We start from the raw sequence: 18,492 nt of genomic DNA, 5'->3' as shown, positions 1-18,492 counted from the left end.
GGAACAGAAAAGACTCCATTCACTTGCTTTTACCAACCCCCAGGGGGTAGGCACTGGTAAATGTGGGCCAGAGAACAGGAACTCCATTTCATTATTCCCTGCCTCGAACTGGGGCACCCTGGTAGATGGGCATCCGTGCCACCTCCCACCTGCTGATTGCTTCCATGACTCTTCTCTAGACGGGGCTTAATCCCCAACATTCAGCATAATGCCTAGCACAGCAAAACATGGATTCGCGGCAGAGACAAACACAAGGTCCATCTCATTCCTCTACGGTTCTGGCTGCAGGGGGCCCCATGATGTGGGAGGGGCATCGTCTTTAACAACCTTGGGGACCCTGCGGAGGAGTCACTCCACCTCACTGCTCCACCTCTGAAGGCGTGGCCTTACCCCAGACCAGTCCTGGGGAGAGGGCGGGGCCAGTGCGGGAGGTGTTTGTCCCGCCCCCAAGGAGTCACGTAGCTCTGCGGCATCCGCTGCCTTATTTACTCCAATTTGGACTGAGCTACAGTCTGTTGCTAACCAGACCCGAAGTGAGCTGTACCTGTGTCTCCTGCGGCTGACTGGTACAGGTAAGGTCCTAGGCGAGGCAGAGATGCTCAGCATCCCTGTTTCTTCTCCTTGACTCTTCGCTGCTGTCCTTGCTTTGCTCCCTGGGGCCCCGGTCCACCTTTTCAACTCCGTCTAGCCTCACATCTCTGCTTTCTGTATGCTTGAAACCCTGTGGCTCAGGAAAACCCTGCTAACCCCTTTTTTCCTAGCTCTCCTAACTAGAACTCAGCTTTTCCAGTTCCAAGTCGTTCTTACTCAGCCTCCAGGACTTTTTCACTAGGTTAGCCTCTCTCATCCAAGGCTTTTTCTTCTTCTTCTTCTTCTTCTTCTTCTTCTTCTTCTTTCTTTTTTTGATTTTTCAAGACGGTTTCTCTGTGTAACAGCCCTGACTGTCCTGGAAGTAGCTCTGTAGACCAGGCTGGCCTCAAACTCACAGAGATCTGCCTGCCTCTGCCTCCCAAGTGCTGGGGTTAAAGACATGCGCCACCACCACCCAGCCCATCCAAGGCATTTAAATCTCAGTCCAGTTCTGCTCCTTCACGGCTAGTCCCCAGGTGTAGGCTATAGGCCCAGGAAGACCATCAGGATGGGTTAGTCTGCATCACCACCACCTGACCCACCTTACCCCAAGGCTCCCTCTTTCCCCCTCCACTCTCTCAACCTTAATCCTTTGCCTCTGGATCCCCTAGGAGTCTGAGCTGTGGGGAGCCAGGCCTCCCTATTTCCTGTACCTCCTTGCACACTGGGGAATGCTCCTGGGTGCTGGAGATGACCTGATGGTGTCTCTTTCTTGTCCTCTCATGTAAATCTAGCTAGCCTGTTGGCCCCATCCTGCCATACTTGCAGTGCTCTGGGCCCGATCTCCACCATAGGTATGCAGAGTAGGCAGTCAGGTTTGCAGTATGGAACAGAAGAGGTCATGGAAGGCCTGGCTGGTATCTGTACCACCACTTCTCTTCACCCTGTCCCCTGCCTTCCTCTAGATGTGAGGATCATGTGGATTAAATGTCTTACTCACAAATCTTGAGAAAATGGGTTTTTGTTTTTTCTTAGGGGCCCTTTTGAAGAAAGACAGGGAAAGCAGGAAGGGCAGGTCTTATGTGTCCCTCAAGAAGGGGCCAGGGGCCGTGAAAGGAGGGTTGGCATTCTCATCTGGGCAGCAGTTTCCTGGAAGACCTATAGCTTCAGGCTTGCCACCTCCCCATCCCCCATCCTGCATCTCTCCTGGAGCTGGGAAGGGTGCCCACCAGGGACAAAAGGAGATGTGGGAACTAGGGCCCTAACCCTGTCAGCTGTCAAAGAGATTGGTGCCACTTTGATGCCCAGGACTCAGGCCAAGGACTGCTGTTCAGCTCCCGGCCCCACTGAGCAGGACATTTGGCCTGTTTGGTCATGAGGGGAAGCAGAGGCATTAGTAGTTGGGATCTAGCTTTTCTATCTTGTTTCCATTCCAGACAGCTGTCACCATGCCCCACTCGTACCCAGCCCTTTCTGTTGAGCAGAAGAAGGAGCTGTCTGATATTGCCTTACGGATTGTGGCCCCAGGAAAAGGCATTTTGGCTGCAGATGAGTCCGTAGGTAAGTGAGAGCCTGTGGGCAGAGTTGAGGAATGGTTGCCAAGGAGTTCTAGCCAAAGAACAAGGCTGTCTCCCTTTGCTTGCTTTTAGGAAGCATGGCTAAAAGGCTGAGCCAAATTGGGGTAGAGAACACTGAGGAGAATCGCCGGCTGTACCGCCAGGTCCTGTTCAGCGCTGATGACCGTGTGAAAAAGTGTATTGGTGGCGTTATCTTCTTCCATGAGACACTCTACCAGAAAGATGACAATGGTGTCCCCTTTGTCCGGACCATCCAGGATAAGGGCATTCTTGTAGGCATCAAGGTATATAGCCCCTGGCCCTGCGTGGGAACTGGGTGTGAAAACTGGTGTCTGTAGGAGGGGTTGCAAGGCTAGCCCTCAACTTACTTTTCCTTGCAGGTTGACAAGGGTGTAGTGCCTCTTGCCGGGACTGATGGGGAAACCACCACTCAAGGTATGTGGTGGGAGGATGTGAAGTCCACAGAGGTATGATATGGTTAATGTTGGCAAGACAGGGGCAGGGTGATGAAGCTGGTACTGTGTTTTCAGGGCTGGATGGACTCTTGGAACGCTGTGCTCAGTATAAGAAAGATGGTGCTGATTTTGCCAAGTGGCGCTGTGTACTGAAGATCAGTGATCGCACACCCTCAGCACTGGCCATTCTGGAGAATGCCAACGTGCTGGCCCGCTATGCCAGCATCTGCCAGCAGGTGTGTGCTGGAGTTTGGGTGGGTGGAAGCATGCTTGCATAGCTTTCCCCGATTCCCATCTTCTGCTTCTCCCAGTTTACTCCGCTCTTGCTTGCAGAATGGTATCGTGCCTATTGTGGAGCCTGAGATCCTGCCTGACGGAGACCATGACCTCAAACGTTGCCAGTATGTTACAGAGAAGGTAATGCTCAGCTGAGCTCAGACACACCAGGGACAGCCATCGGGGCGCCTGGACCCCATTCCTGCATCTTAGATCCAGGCACACTCTCATTTAGGGCTTCAGAGAATAAGCCTGTACGGGATGCTCACATCCTGTAGTCTCCCACCCCACATAAACCTCTGATCCTCAGGTCCTCGCTGCTGTGTACAAGGCCCTGAGTGATCATCATGTATACCTGGAGGGAACTCTACTCAAGCCCAACATGGTAACCCCTGGCCATGCCTGTCCCATCAAGTATAGCCCGGAAGAGATCGCCATGGCTACTGTCACTGCCCTGCGTCGTACTGTGCCCCCAGCCGTCCCAGGTACAGAATTGCTCCTATCATTCCAGGTCTGACTTCAGGTTTTTCTGTGGCGCAGGGATCCTTTGCCCTGGAGAAAAGAGAGTGACCAGTCAGTTTGTCTTTTTCAGGAGTGACATTCTTGTCCGGAGGTCAGAGCGAAGAGGAGGCATCCCTCAACCTCAATGCCATCAATCGCTGCCCACTTCCCCGGCCCTGGGCCCTCACCTTCTCCTATGGACGTGCCCTGCAGGCATCTGCCCTCAATGCCTGGAGAGGACAAAGGGACAACGCTGGGGCTGCTACTGAGGAGTTTATCAAGCGGGCAGAGGTAGGGAGCTAGAGGTGATGGCTGGGGAGAGATTGTGTGTCCCACCCAGAGATCCCAAACTGGGCAGGGTTCCACGCCTGTGGTCTGGCTCAGCCTGCTTACCTGTCCCTGTTCTCTTTTGCAGATGAACGGGCTTGCAGCCCAGGGCAGGTATGAAGGCAGTGGAGATGGTGGAGCTGCAGCACAGTCGCTCTATGTTGCCAACCATGCCTACTGAGGCGTGCCTCCTCAGCCCGCAGCCCTTGGCCTAGTAACATGCACCCCGTAGTCACAGCCAGGGCCCAGTAGCCATGCAGAACAGCACTGTCTTCACCCAGCACCACTCATCTTATTCTCTCCTCCTTCTCCATCTCACATGCTGTACCCGAAACCCTGGATGGGAGGCAAAGTCCCCCCAAGTCTGAGGGCAGGGGGCCTTTCCCCTGGCACTGTCAACCCTTACAGTTTTCCCATGATGATGTAGCTTGTCCTTGGGATCGGGGGAACGTGCACTAGCCCTGACTCATGCCCTGAGTACACAGCAAATAAATAGGAGCAAAACACACTACTGTCTGTTGCACACGTCAAAGTCCTCTCTCCCTGTGTGTGATCTGCTGGCTCCTCCTATGTCAGAGCCCTCTGACTATGCAATGAAGAGCTGAGATCTGAGCTTCACTGGGCTTCAACTTTATGGAGGAAGGGTTCACCTACCTGGGCTACCATGTCCCATTCAGGCTTCTACCTGCTGATCTCCAAAGCTGAAGTGGAGCTGTAAGCAGGTGTAACGGGGACTACAAGTCTTCCAGGGACTGCCACATCAAAGGCAACGGACGACGGTGCTAGGACGATGAGCAGCTCCTGAAACAGAGTCTGCGTGGGGCTCAAAGCGGGGAGGGAGTCAACAGGATGAGCAGGGATGAGAGTGGGCAGTTCTCCATTGCAGCATTGTTGATTCCTGCTGGGGCCTGACACATTTAGGGGGAATGTGCACTTAGCCCCTTTCCAATAGGAAAACCTCCAAAGACTCTGGGTTGCCAGAGCTGAGGAAGGAATCTAGGAGCTTGCCAAGGGCTAAAGCCACTTCCACGCAGAGAAGAGATCCATTTGAGAGTCTGGGCAATGTGAGAACTGATTGGGCTTTGTGCTGAATGTTGACCACTGGGCTGGAGTGTGAGGTAGGGAGATACTAGACTGGCTGTGTCCCGTGAGCTGGAGAAATCACTGCTGCTCTGCCCTGGTGGCCTGATCTGTTAACAAAAGAGCAGCTAGCTCAGCAGTTTCTGTGTGCTTCTGCCTGCCAGGCAGTGTTCTTCATGCCACTATTATATGTATTAACACGACTCTGTAAAGAAGCTACTATAGTCTTCTTCATAGGAGGAAACAGGCTCAGAGAGCTGCCGTTCAGGCAATAAGTAAAACCAGGATTTGAACTGGAGGCATTAGGATATGGAGTCTGTGCTCAGGAATTTTCTTTTCTTTTCTTTTTCTTTTTTGTTAGGTTTTCGAGACAAGGTTTCTCTGTGGCTTTGGTGCCCGTCCTGGAACTAGCTCTTGTAGACCAGGCTGGCCTAGAACTCCCAGAGATCCGCCTGCCTCTGCCTCCCGAGTGCTGGGATTAAAGGCGTGCGCCACCACCGCCCGGCTGCTCAGGAATTTTCAATTAAGCATCCTGACTTTTCCAAATTGGGACCGATTTTTACATTCTAGACTCTTGATGTGGTGACCTGTGACAGGTTGAGGCACTGGGTTCTTCTGGGTCATGTAGGGAAATCTGTCTCAAAATTAACCCCAGAGTAGCCAATCATGCTAAAAATTTACCGTTTTGTGAGTTTTGTCTCTAAGCTTTCAAGAGCCGGTGTCCCGAAGAGAAGCCCTATCCTAGGGATGACATTAGAAAGCTTTTTCAGGCTCTTGATAAGCTTGGCTTCACTGAAATAAATATTCTTCCGCTGGGAGGGCGTGGTACATGCCTGTAAATCCCCTGCAATGGAGAAGCTGAGGCAGGTGGCTCGCCCAGAGTCCAGGGCCAGTATCGCTGAGCTGGGGCTGTGGAGCTAGGCAGTGGCGGGTGAAAACGAGGTTCAGATCGCGGGTTCAGCCCGGCGGATACCCGCTCGTAGGCTCCGCCTGCGCACTAGTGTGCGTCTACAGTGTCGCTCGCAATTGGCAGCGGTGGAGCGCCGTGGTCCCGCCCCTTCGTGCTGGAGCTTCCTATTGGAGGAAGCTCACGAGGCCCCGCCCCTCGGCGACCTGGGCAGCCGGAAGCGAGCATGGCGGCCGCGGGGGCAGCGGCTACGGACCTAGGTGCGGTGGGTTTCGGGTGGAAGGCGCGGCGGGGAGGTCTGGCGGGCGGAATGTGTGGGTGGGGCGCGAGAAGGCAGACAGGTTCCTACAGCATGGGTTCGGGGCGTGCCACGCGGGAGCGGCTCTCACGGGGATCCCGGCAGCCCCCACTTCTCCTGCGATCGCCGTGTGGTGGGCACCGCATCCTGGTTCCTGAGCCTCCGTCGACCTCCTGTGTCCTCAGAGGTGGTCCGGGGCAAGCGCGCCGCGTTGTTTTTCGCGGCGGTGGCCATCCTGCTGGGACTGCCACTCTGGTGGAAGACCACGGAGACCTACCGGGCACCGTTGCCCTACTCCCAGATCAGTGGGCTGAATGCCTTGCAGGTGAGACTTGAATGAGGAGGACGGGGTTGGGGAAGTGGAGCGGCGACAGCCCACCGCAGAGTGCAGACGTCGCTAAAGGTCCCGATTCCCCTCCCCGCAGCTCCGGCTCATGGTTCCAGTCACAGTTGTGTTTACTCGGGACTCTGTGCCCCTGGACGACCAGGAGAAGCTCCCGTTCACCGTTGTGCATGAGAGAGAGATCCCTTTGAAATGTGAGTTCCCTTGAGAGAGGAAGTCAGGGCTACTTTTTCCATCTGAGCCAGGCCTGAAATCCAGAGGTTGGATTCCATAGGAGGAGCGTGGGCGTGTCATAACTTACTTTAAAATGTTTTATTACATTTATTGTGTGTGTGTACCCAACTGTGCAGGGGACAACTTGTGGGAGTCATTTCTCCTTCCACTACATGGGCCCGAGGAATCCAACTCAGGTCATCAGGCTTGGGGTAACAAGTGCTACCTGTCCCTTTCCCTCCAAAAAAGATCCTTTTGGAATGAACAGTGTGTTTGGGGGAGCTAGACTTAAGTTCCGTGTTGTTATGGTAAGGTAATTCATAAGGTAAATTATGCTACCTTATCAGAAGCAGTCAATACCCCTCAGTGTATAGAGAAAGCAGGATATACCTGAAAGGACACGAGAGTTTGAAGTCACATATTGAGTCTGAAGTCACACCGGATATGTATTCAGACCCTTATCATTCTAAGCTCATACATTTATTGTTAGGCACTTTGTTAGGAACCAAGAACTTGAGGATGAATAATAAATTGATAATGTTTTCAAGATGTATATAGTCACATCAGGGGAAAGAAACAGGCAAAATGCCTTAAGGCTGAAGGTTTGGTTTAGTGATAGGGTACAGCAGATCCTGGATTCCATCCTCACCTGCTGGAGAGAGAAGAAAGGTGAAGAGAGGTTTGATGGATCCTCCCCCCCACCCCCCAGCATTTCTCTGTGTGGCCCTGGCTGTCCTGGAACTTGCTTTGTAGACCAGGCTGGCCTTGAACTCACAGAAATCCTCCTTCCTCTGCCTCCCGAGTGCTGGGATTGAAGGCATGTGCAACCACCGCTTAGCTGAAGATGTGATTTTTGAAGTTGGATTTTTAGGAACTGTACACACAAGGGTCAGATTAAGGGGAAGAATGGAAAGCCTTTCAGACAGAAGAAAGACTGTGACAAGCTAGGAAGGTAGCTGGTGTCAGTCACTCTGCCTGCCAGAAGCCAGGCAGACAGCTGTACACAGTTGTCTCGTGTAATTCTAGCCGAATGACTCTCTCTTTATAAATAAAGAAATCAAGGTTTTTTTTGTTTTGTTTTGTTTTGAGACAGGGTTTCTCTGTGGTTTTGGAGCCTGTCCTGGAACTAGCTCTTGTAGACCAGGCTGGTCTCGAACTCCCAGAGATCCTCCTGCCTCTGCCTCCCGAGTGCTGGGATTAAAGGTGTGCGCCACCACCGCCGAGCAGAAATCAAGGTTTATAGGATTTATCTTGCTCCAAATCACAAAACTAGTAAACATGAGCTGGGATTAGTTCCTAACGACACTCTTCCTATACGTCTCACGGAGGTGTGGAGTTGGGTAATCTGGACAGTTTTGCCTTCCGAAGTTCCAGGTAAAACAACAGGAGTGGCTGGAAGTACAGGCTGAATATAGACCTGAAATACTAAGCGCACTCACCACTATGTGCGGCTGCAGGTTCATTTGTTAGGCAGAATTCCTTTTTTTATTTTCTTCCAAGACAGGGTTTCTCTGTATAGCTCTGGCTGTCCTGGAACTCACTTTGTAGACCAGGATGGTCTCAAACTCACTGAGATCTGCCTGCCTCTGTAACTAGTGTTACAGGCAATTATGAGCTGCCATGTGGGTCCTGGGAATTGAACTTGGGTCCTCTGATAGAACAGCATGTGCTCTTAACCACTGAGTCGTCTCCAGCCCCAGTCTTCTGAATGTTTTAGGTTTTATTTTCCTTTCTTACCACATTGGTCAGGACCTTCACAAAGGAATGCTGAGTAACCCGGAATGGCAGAGGAGACAGCAGACTTCCTTGTTTTATTACTAACTTCCTGAGTTGTACTTAGTGCTTTGGTTTTCATTAGAGTTGATTGACTAGTTACCACATGGTTTCATTGAACTAAACTCCCCAGTTTGGAGATTTCTGGCTGGAGGACCAGTGAGCGCACAGGCAGAGACAAGAACTGGAGCAAGAGGGTGAAGTGAGTGTCGGGTGTCTCCTGTCATCTTTGCAGAAATGATGGGAGTGGCTGTCACTCTTTGGTGCATGTTCTTTCTCTGAGGAGCCATCCTGGTGTCCTTAATGCTGGAGGTGCCCAGCTGGGCAGGTACGTGAGGTCTAACGCCCTTCACGTGTTCTTCCTTCCAGACAAAATGAAAATCAAGTGCCGCTTCCAGAAGGCCTACCGGAGAGCTTTGGACCACGAGGAGGACGCCTTGTCACTGGGCAGTGTACATGGTATAACAGTTTTGATGAGTTGCCCTTTTTTTCTTCTGTTCTCCTGGGCTGGCCCATTTTATGTCATCTTGACACAATGTAGAGTTATCTGAAACGAGGGAGCCTCACTCGAGAAAATGCCTCTGTCAGCTACAACTCTAATCGGGCGGTGGTGGCACAAACCTTTAATCCCAGCACTCGCGAGGCAGAGGCAGGAGGATCTCTGTGAGTCCGAGGCCAGCCAATCTACAAAATGAGTTTTCAGACAGGCTCCAAATCTACACAGACAAACCCTGTCCTGAACCCCACCCCAACCCCCCAAAAAAAGAGAGAGAGAGAGAAGGACAACTGTTAGATATTTTCTTACTTACCATTGTGGGTGATGCCAGCTCTGGGGTAGTGATCCTGAGTTAAGCAGGTTGAGTTAGCCATGATGAGCAAGCCAGTAAGCAGCGTTCCTCGACGGTCTCTCCGTCAGCCCCTGTCTGTCTCCAGGTTCCTGTTCCATATGAGTTCCTGCCCTGATTTCCCTCAGTGATGTGACCTGGAAATAGGAGCTGAAATAAACCTTTTCTTCCCACATTGCTTTGGTCATGGCGTTTGGTCACAGCAATAGTGACCCTGACCAGGACATCTCCCGAGTGTGACTTCCATGCTGTGTCTTAACTTCCATAGCGTCTCTGAGAAAGCTGGGACTGAGATGCCTTGGGCTGAAAGCTGGAGTGGCCTGCTCAGGCCTGGCTGTGGCATTTGTTGCGTGTGAGCGTGTGAGCGGTGGGATGACTCAAGCACCCTGGGGTCCTGGGGAAGCTTTAATAATGTTGCTTTTGGTGTGTCCCAACTGTTAACTGCAGAGGCAGAAGCCATGTTAGCTGAGCCAGAGAAGCAAGCAGAGGGCTCCCTGACTGTGTACGTGATCTCTGAACACTCCACCCTTCTTCCCCAGGTAAGACCGGCTGGTGGCTGCTCTGTCAGCTCATCCTCTCCCAGGGCACTTCCTGTAGGGATGCTGCCTATACCCTGCACGTGCTACAGAAAGTTCCACGTTTTACAATAAGCGTACAGTGCGATTACTCACATCGATTTGGGTTTTTTTAAAACCTGGGACAGGTGTGTGGTTAAAGCGCCAATGATCATTTGGTTTTTTTATCGACAGAGTCTAATGTAACCAGGGCTGGCCTCAGTTTGTAGCCAAGGATGGCATTGAATTTCCTGTTCTCCTCCATCTAACGCACAAATACTAGAATTACAGGCATGGATCACTATAGCTGTGTATGTGGTTCCAAGGCTTGAACCCAGGGCTTCCTGATACCTTCAGTCCAATTTTCCATTTATTATTTATTTTCCTTCCTTCATGTTTTAGGGTCTCTGTATGGTGCAGCTCTGGCTGTCCTGGAACTTGCTATGTAGACCAGGCTGGCCTAAACTCACAGAGCTTCACTTGCTTCTGCCTCCCAAGTTCTAGGATTGAAGGTGAGCACCACCCACCCCTAGCCAATTTTACATATTTTAAAACATAGATATATTGCCGGGTGGTAGTGGTGCACACCTTTTATCCCAGCACTTGGGAGACTGAGGCAGGCGGATCTTTGTTAGTTTGAGACCAGCCTGGTCTACAAGAACTAGTTCCAGGACAGGCTCCAAAGCTACAGAGAAACCTTGTCTCAAAAAAACCAAAAAAAAAAAAAAAAAAAAAAACCAAACAAACAAACAAAAAACCCATAGATATATGATACTATACATTCTGAATTTTGCTGCTTTGATTTTGTTCAGTATTTTAGAGGACCGTTTGTAATGGCATGTGTAGCTGAATCGAATCTGTATTTCACTGTACAAAAAAATCTAATGTCTGTCTTCTCGCTGGTGGACATCAGTGTTACTTCCCACTCATCCCTCTTCGTGTAATGCTGCGTGCAGACTGGCCTCTGGCCATGTGCCTTTTTCAGAGACCACACTTTGATTTGTTTGTTGAATCTGCTGTTCTTGTTTAGCATATCATCTCTTGGTTTCTTTCTTTTTTTTTTTTTTTTTTGGTTTTTCGAGACAGGGTTTCTCTGTGGTTTTGGAGCCTGTCTTGGAACTAGCTCTTGTAGACCAGGCTGGCCTCGAACTCCCAGAGATCCGCCTGTCTCTGCCTCCCGAGTGCTGGGATTAAAGGCGTGCGCCACCACCACCCGGCTCATCTCTTGGTTTCTACTTCACTGTTTTACCAGTCCCTAAAGATTTAAATGTTGACTGAACCTGTGTCTACCGGAAAAAAGAATGGAACTATATGGGATTACACATATAAGCCCAATGCTCAGTAATGCCAGGTTAATGAAGAAAACATGAAAGAAAGAAAAAAAAAAGGCATGATAGGACAGGTGGAGGCAGGAGGGTCAGGAGCTCAAGTTCATCCTCAGTTGCATAGCTCGAGGCCAGCCTGAGTTACATGAGACCCTTTCTTAAAACACTGACAAAAATAAATAAGGAGCTGGAGAAATGGCACAGTGTTAGGAGTGCTGCTCTCACAGAGGACCTGGGTTCAGTTCCCAGCACACACATGGTGGCTCTTCATTGTCTTAATTCCAGTCCCAGGGAACTCCATATCACCAGGCACGTGGTGCACATACATATGCAAACACTCATACATATGAAATAAAAAGAAATAAACCACTGTTTTTTTAATTTTATTCTACACTATGTGCATGGTTGTTTTGCCCGTGTGTATGTCTGTGCAGGTGGAGGCATCGTGTAACTCCCTGGAGCTGGAGTTACACATGGATGTGAGCTGACTACCATGTGGTTGCTAGGAATGGAACTGGGCTCTCTGGAAGAGCAGCCAGTGCTCTTAACTTTTTTTTTTAAATATTTATTTATTTGTTTATTATGTATACAGTATTCTTCCTGCAGGCCTCATTATAGATGGTTGTGAGCCACCATGTGGTTGCTGGGAATTGAACTCAGGACCTTTGGAAGAGCAGGCAATGCTCTTAACCGTTGAGCCATCTCTCCAGCCCCCAGTGCTCTTAACTTTTGAGGCACATTTTCAGCCCAAACTGTATCTTTAAAAACACAGCAGCCGGGTGGTGGTGGCGCACGCCTTTAATCCCAGCACTTGGGAGGCAGAGGCAGGCGGATCTCTGTGAGTTCGAGGCCAGCCTGGTCTACAAGAGCTAGTTCTAGGACAGGCACCAAAAAGCTACAGAGAAACCTTGTCTTGAAAAAAAAAAAACAAAAACAAAAAATAAAAACACAGCAAAACTAGCAAAAAAAGAAAGAAAGAACTGCTCTCTACAGGTCTAGAGAGTGGTGCGGCCTTTTGACTGGTAGCACTAGGCCAATACCTTACGGCAGGAGCCAGAGCTGGCATAATGGTTCATGCTTTGTAATTCCATCATTTGGAAAGCTGAGGCAGGAGACTTTCAAATTGCAGGCCAGCCTGGGTTATATAACAAGAGACTTTTTCCAAAAGGGGGGGTGGGGCAGGAGAAAGTACTTTTTTGCTTTCTTTACTGGGCCACCCACGGTCTTCTGTCCCTCTGTACCCTGCACAGGACATGATGAGCTATATTGGACCTGAGAGGACAGCAGTCATCCGGGGGCTAATGCACCGGGAAGCCTTCAACATCATCGGCCGTCGCATCATCCAAGTAGCCCAGGCCATGTCTCTGACGGAGGATGTGCTTGCTGCTGCTCTGGCCGACCACCTCCCTGAGGACAAGTGGAGCTCTGATAAGAGGAGGCCTCTCAAGTCCAGCCTGGGTAGAGCTCTGGACTTCGTTATAGAAAGGGAGAAGAAATAAGTCAGGTGGAACAGTGGGGAAATCTATGCAAGCTGCTTTTTCCTTTCTTTTCTGGTCTCCATTTAAAAAAAAATTTAGATTTATTTATTTTATGTATATGAGTGTTTTGTATGTATGCATATATTTATGTGTTATCATGTGGATGCTTGGAGGTCAGAAGAGGGCATTGGATCCTCTGGAACTGGAATTAAGATGGTTGTGAGCCACTGTATAGGCGCTAGGAATTGAACCTTGGTCCGCTGCAAGGGCAGCGGTGCTTTAAAGCTCTGAACCGTTTACCCAGTCTCTCTCCCTCTCCCTCCCTCTCTCCTTATTTCCTATCTTTCTTTGATAGCTCTAGCTATCCTGAAACTGTTTCTGTAGAGCAGGCTGGCCTCTGACTCACAAAAATCCTCCTGCCTCTGCATCTGCCTTTGGGTGCTATGATTAAAGGCAGGAGCCACCATGTTTGGCTTCTCCATTATTTTCTTTTTCTTTTTCTTTTCCCCCTGAAACAGGGTTTCTCTGTATAGCCTTGACTATCCTGAAACTCCCTCTGTAGACCAGACTGGACTCGAACTCACAGAGATCCTCCTGCCTCTGCCTCCCGAGTGCTGGGATTAAAGGTGTGTGCTACCATCATCCAACCCTTTTTTTTCTTAAAGCACTCAGTAGTGTTCCTAATCTTATGTCTATCCTCTCTGGTTCCTCCTGGCACCCTTCTCTGTCCAGGTTAGATGGGGTAGAGGGGGTAGAGGCTGCCTCTCTTTTTCCTTGATGTTCCTCTGAATTCCATGACTCCTCTTTCTATAGGCTATGAGATCACTTTTAGTTTACTCAACCCAGACCCCAAGTCCCATGACGTCCACTGGGACATCGAGGGGGCCGTCCAGCGCTATGTGAAGCCTTTCCTGAATGCCCTCAGTGCTGCTGGCAATTTCTCTGTGGACTCTCAGGTAAGGAATGTTTTCAAAGCGTCTACAGATCTAGTGCTTACGGGGGCTTCTGCTCCTCCGTCTCTTTAGTTTGCTTGCATAGCTATGTGCAGGGCAGTGTCGTGTGAGCAGGTACAGGTGTGTTGCTTGTGGGGAGCGCTGTGTGTGCCCCTGTTTATCTCTAGCGTCCATTGATCCCTTGAAGGCAGGTTCCAGTGTCCTTCCTTCCTTGGTGTCCAGCTCAAGGAGTTCATCAGAGCAGCTTAACAAAGCTACTTCCGTAGGGCTCCCTCTGGAACTAATTCAGCAGTGACACCTAAATATTAAAGCCATCAGCCGCCCTTAAGGAATTTATTTTAAAAAAAAAAGCTTTCAAAATATGCGAACACTGTAACAATAAAGCCATAAAGAATGCTGCTTGCTTTCTGTGTCACGTCCTGTCCTTGTAGGGAAAATGTGGGCGACTGTTTATCAGGTCCTGCTCGGGGAGTGGCTGTCTCTGAAGAGCAGGCTTGATTGGCCCTTGTGGACACTCGTTATGCTTTTTCTTTGTTTCCCTTTTTGGGTGTTTGGTAAAATATGTGGCTTTCCAAGTATGAGTTCAGCTTGTTAACTTTGCCCTGATTTTATTGTTTTCTTCCGTACACCTATTTTCTGCGCCCTGACTTGGTCTAGTATGTTTTCTCTTGTCCTGAATTTATCTTTACAAGGTACCTCAGCCGTTTCCGTAGTAAAGGCAGACTCTAAGTCCGTGTGCGGGGAACAGAAAGAGCATGTCCTCCTTTTGCTCCACAGATCCTTTACTATGCCATGTTGGGAGTGAACCCCCGCTTTGACCCAGCCTCATCGAGCTACTACTTGGCCATGCACAGCCTCCCCCATGTCATCAACCCAGTGGAGTCCCGGCTGGGTGAGTCCTTGAGGAGGCCTTCTGCCAGGCCGGGAGGAACACTGTAGGCACAGCGTGGGGCTGGAGGTGGGTCGTATGTTTTGATGGTTTCTGAGTTGAGTTGATGTTTTTGGACTGGGAAGATTAATTCTCTCTCTCTCTTATCCTCTCATCCTCTCTCATCTTTCCCTTCGGTTGTTTGAGGCAGAGTTTCATGTACCTCAGAGAGGTAGACGTCTTTGTTTTTTGTTGAGATAGGGTCTTATGTATCCCAGGCTGGCTTCATGCTTACTGTGTAGTCAAGAAAGCCTTGAACTCCTGATCCTCCTGCTTCCAACTCCCTACGTGCTAAGATCATAGGCTTTTGCCACTGTAGCCAGCTTAAAAACAATCAAACAAACAAAAAAACCACTGTAATTTTTCTTCCCTCGCTTCTGGGTCTTATGCATACCAGGCACGTACGTACTCTACCACCAAGCTCCAACTCCAGTCTTTGAAAGCAGAATTCGGTTTTTCTTTTAATGATTTATTTATTTTTATTTCATGTGCATTGGTGTTTTGCCTGCATGTATGTGTGTATGAGGGTATTGCATCCCTTGGAACTGGAGTTAAAAACAGTTGTGAGCTGCCATGTGGGTGCTGGGAAATTGAACCCAGATCTTCTGGAAGAGCAGCCAGTGCTCTTAACCACTGAGCACCACTCCAGCCCCTTGATTTTTCTCTTACCATTTATTTATGTGTTTTGTGGATGTTGGGGGAACTGTTAGGATGCATATGGAGGTCAGAGTACCCCTTGTGAGAGTTCATCTTCTCTTTCTATTATGTAGGTCATGGGGTTTAGATTCAGGTCATTAGGTATGGTGGTAAGCACTTCTACCCAGTGGGCCGTCTCATCAGCCCAAAACAGAATTTGAATGGACAGTTGTATTCATTGAATTAGGGAACCTTGAAGCTGGGATTATAATCTTTGGTCCTGCGGGAAGGAGCCTGGGGAGTAGTGAAGAACTGTAATACAGGCACATCAGAGTTCAGTGTATTGTTAAGGATGGACCAAGGATTTCAAGAGGGGTGACACATGTGTCCTCTGCAAACTCCCCCTTCCTTCACTGCTTCATCCATCCCGCAACATTAGCCAGAGGAGGCTCTGTGGCCGCATGAGCAGAGACAGAAAGGCTGTATGGCAAAGGGAGTGGGCTTAGACAAAGAAGAGTGAGAGCGTAGAAACTGAGGGAGCGTGGAGTCGGTGAGGGAGCTGAAATGTGAGTGGGTGACCAGAGAGGAGGCTGGTACGCCTGGCCAGCATGCACCAGACCATCAAACGCTGTGGTGAGCAGTGTGAGCTTAGCTGCTATGAAGGTCTTGGAGGGACAGCAGAGAGAGCTGACTTGACGGGGTCAGCCTAACACCAGTTACAGAGCTAAAGCCTCTTTGCAGTGTCCAAGAGGGCTACCGTGGACAGTGGACGGTGGGCTCTCAAAGGGCAGAAGACCAGGGACATTAGGGGGTTGAGGACTCTGTCCCATCCGTGTAGAATAGAGGGTATCCTCGTGAGTGTCATTTGGGGGAACTGAGTCCTACCAGCCAAGGAGAGGCTGAACCTGGAACTAAGATCCAGGGCACGTGTTTTGGTGTCCTAACTCCTCTGTTTGTACCACAGGATCCAGCGCTGCCTCCCTGTACCCTGTGCTCAACTTTCTACTCTATGTGCCTGAGCTCGCCCACTCCCCTCTGTACATTCAGGACAAGGATGGGGCTCCAGTGGCCACCAATGCCTTCCACAGTCCTCGCTGGGGTGGCATTATGGTAATAGTCACCCTATTCAGGCCCCAGAGCCCACATTTATTTCCAAGAAATGTCCATCAGCTTGTCTCTGGGGGAGTGGGTGGGCCTTTCTAGTCCCTGTGGGGAGGAGTGTGCCCCAAGGAGCTGACAGGGCTGTGCTCGTGCCCCTCCTTTTCTGGTCCAGCTGGCTCTTACTTTTGTCAGTGTTTTTGTGCTGTGACCTCTGTACGTAGCAGTGTGCACTAGAGACTCGTCTGTCCATCTTAGCTGTTGGCTTCCCTGGGGGTGTCTTGCAGCGGTGGGACCCTCCTCTCCTTTAGCCTCTGGTCCATGGGTAGGAATGCTAAAACAGATAGCTGTTTTTAATTTCATAGGACTTTCAAGGGGTCCATTAGAGTAATGTATACTCAAAATTTAAAAAAGGAGTAGGGAGATTGTTGTGCCCCTGGGACTTATAGCCTGCAGATACGAGAAGCTATATCTTTCTTTTCTTTCATGGCCTCTAAACACTGAGCAGAAATGTGCATGTTCCTGTGTGGTATTAAGATAATTGCATTTCCCATTTTCAGATATACAATGTTGATCCCAAAATCTATAATGCCTCTGATCTGCCAGTGAGAGTTGAGGTGAACATGGTACAAGTGATGGAGGTGTTCCTGGCTCAGTTGAGGTAAGGCCCTGCATGATCCCTTTGGGGCTGTGCCCATGGACCATGTGGCTTAGGGCAGAGACTATGGGAATCTTAGCATTGGCACCCCTACCCACAGGAACTTTGGTCTCCTGGTGCCTTTTCCACAGGCTTCTCTTTGGGATTGCTCAGCCCCAGGTGCCTCCAAAATGCCTGCTTTCAAGACCAAAGAGTGAAGGACTCATGACCTGGGAACTGGACCAATTGCTTTGGGCTCGGTCAGTGGAGAACTTGGCCACAGCCACCACCACCCTCACCTCCCTGGCCCAACTTCTGGGCAAGATCAGCAACATTGTCATCAAGGATGATGTGGCATCTGAGGTAAATGGGCCAGGGCGCCTGTGAGCATGCTATCCACAAATACCTCAGGCTTCCTCTAGAAGCTATGTTCCGTAGTGGGAGTCTAGGTGGGAACAAATGAACGTTTGAAGCTGGCCCTCAGAAAATAAACAACAGCCCTTTTTAACTAACTTTGATATTGCTTGGGTGGACTCCAGGAGACTTCCCTGGGAGACAGGTACTGAAAGGCCAGCACCCTTCCCCTGCCCCGTGTATACCTAGGACGTATTGGTAACTCTAGCCTCTCACCTTCCCAGGTTTACAGGGCTGTGGCTGCAGTCCAGAAGGCTGCGGAGGAGCTAGCCCTTGGGCACCTGTCGTCTGCTTTTGTGGCCAGCCAGGAGGCTGTGACATCTTCTGAGCGTGCCTTTTTTGATCCCTCGCTCCTCCACCTCTTGTATTTCCCTGATGACCAGAAATTTGCTATATATATCCCACTTTTCCTGCCTATGGCTGTCCCCATCCTCCTGTCTCTGGTCAAGATCTTTCTGGAAACTCACAAGTCCTGGAAAAAGTCTGAGAAGAAAGATTGAGCCTGGTCATGTGACAGAGGAAGCCCTCTGTCTGGCCAACCTGGGCGTGTTGGGCCGATGGATCACTGTTGCCATGACAGAGATGCTGCTCTGATCTTTTTGCTTTCATCAGACTAATTGTCTGCATTCTTCTGATGGCTCTCCACCAACCAAAGGATGACCCTCCAAGGTGGACTCCCCTTCCCTTCCTTCCTGTTCTGCTGGCTCTGGCCCTCCATCTTACCTAGGAGCCTCGGAGGACATATTCTCTGGATCTCCATATCTGGCGTGAACCTAATGGCCTTTGCCTGCCTGCCCGTCCTTCCAGCCTGTCAGCACAGCATAGTTCCGCACTGAGGTGGATTTGGGGGAAATCCTTGGGTTGAATATAGCCCTCCTCTCCACTTCTGAGACCTTCTCCCTCCTTCTACTCCTTCCTGACTCACGGTGTTACCCATTGGGTGCAGCCTAGCCTGGTCTAGGAGGCAGCGGCTTAGGATCTGGTTCTGCCTTGTGGCTAAGGTTTCCCTCTACCTTTTAAGAGAGGCAGTGTGGTACACGAGGAGACACTACTTGGAAGCCAGCAAGCCTGAACCAGACCCCTGCTGCACTTATGGACTGGAGAGTCTTGGATAAGCTGCTCTTCTCATTGAACCTCAGGTTTTTATCTGTCGGAAAGCCCTGATGACGTCACTCTTAGAAGGGCATTGGATTAGATGTGATAAGCTTGTAAAAGTGTTCTGTATATTGGGCTCTTTAAAAATATATATTAGGCTGTTAATAAACATTGGTTGAATATGAGTTGATACAATGTATCGTAACTTT

The 18,492-nt window shown here is 50.0% G+C and overlaps 2 protein-coding genes across 2 annotated transcripts; both read left to right on the top strand.

Moving 5' to 3' along the window:
- Positions 1 to 115: 115 nt before the first annotated feature.
- Positions 116 to 4,214, top strand: Aldoc (aldolase, fructose-bisphosphate C). Its single transcript, XM_075991479.1, has 9 exons — positions 116 to 572; positions 2,011 to 2,130; positions 2,220 to 2,431; positions 2,528 to 2,582; positions 2,678 to 2,838; positions 2,936 to 3,019; positions 3,189 to 3,363; positions 3,471 to 3,670; positions 3,795 to 4,214. Exons 2-9 carry the CDS (start codon positions 2,019 to 2,021, stop codon positions 3,885 to 3,887), a joined length of 1,092 nt encoding a protein of 363 aa, XP_075847594.1. The 5' UTR covers positions 116 to 572; positions 2,011 to 2,018; the 3' UTR covers positions 3,888 to 4,214.
- Positions 4,215 to 5,891: 1,677 nt separating this feature from the next.
- Pigs (phosphatidylinositol glycan anchor biosynthesis class S) lies at positions 5,892 to 18,468 on the top strand. Its single transcript, XM_075991478.1, has 12 exons — positions 5,892 to 5,953; positions 6,177 to 6,316; positions 6,417 to 6,528; positions 8,690 to 8,779; positions 9,613 to 9,704; positions 12,295 to 12,502; positions 13,336 to 13,478; positions 14,253 to 14,367; positions 16,004 to 16,149; positions 16,698 to 16,798; positions 16,927 to 17,137; positions 17,413 to 18,468. Exons 1-12 carry the CDS (start codon positions 5,920 to 5,922, stop codon positions 17,686 to 17,688), a joined length of 1,668 nt encoding a protein of 555 aa, XP_075847593.1. The 5' UTR covers positions 5,892 to 5,919; the 3' UTR covers positions 17,689 to 18,468.
- Positions 18,469 to 18,492: the final 24 nt, after the last annotated feature.

The sequence above is a fragment of the Microtus pennsylvanicus genome, chromosome 11 (assembly GCF_037038515.1).
Source record: "Microtus pennsylvanicus isolate mMicPen1 chromosome 11, mMicPen1.hap1, whole genome shotgun sequence".
In the NCBI taxonomy this organism is placed as follows: Eukaryota; Metazoa; Chordata; class Mammalia; order Rodentia; family Cricetidae; genus Microtus; species Microtus pennsylvanicus.
This window is presented reverse-complemented; position numbering and strand designations above follow the sequence as displayed.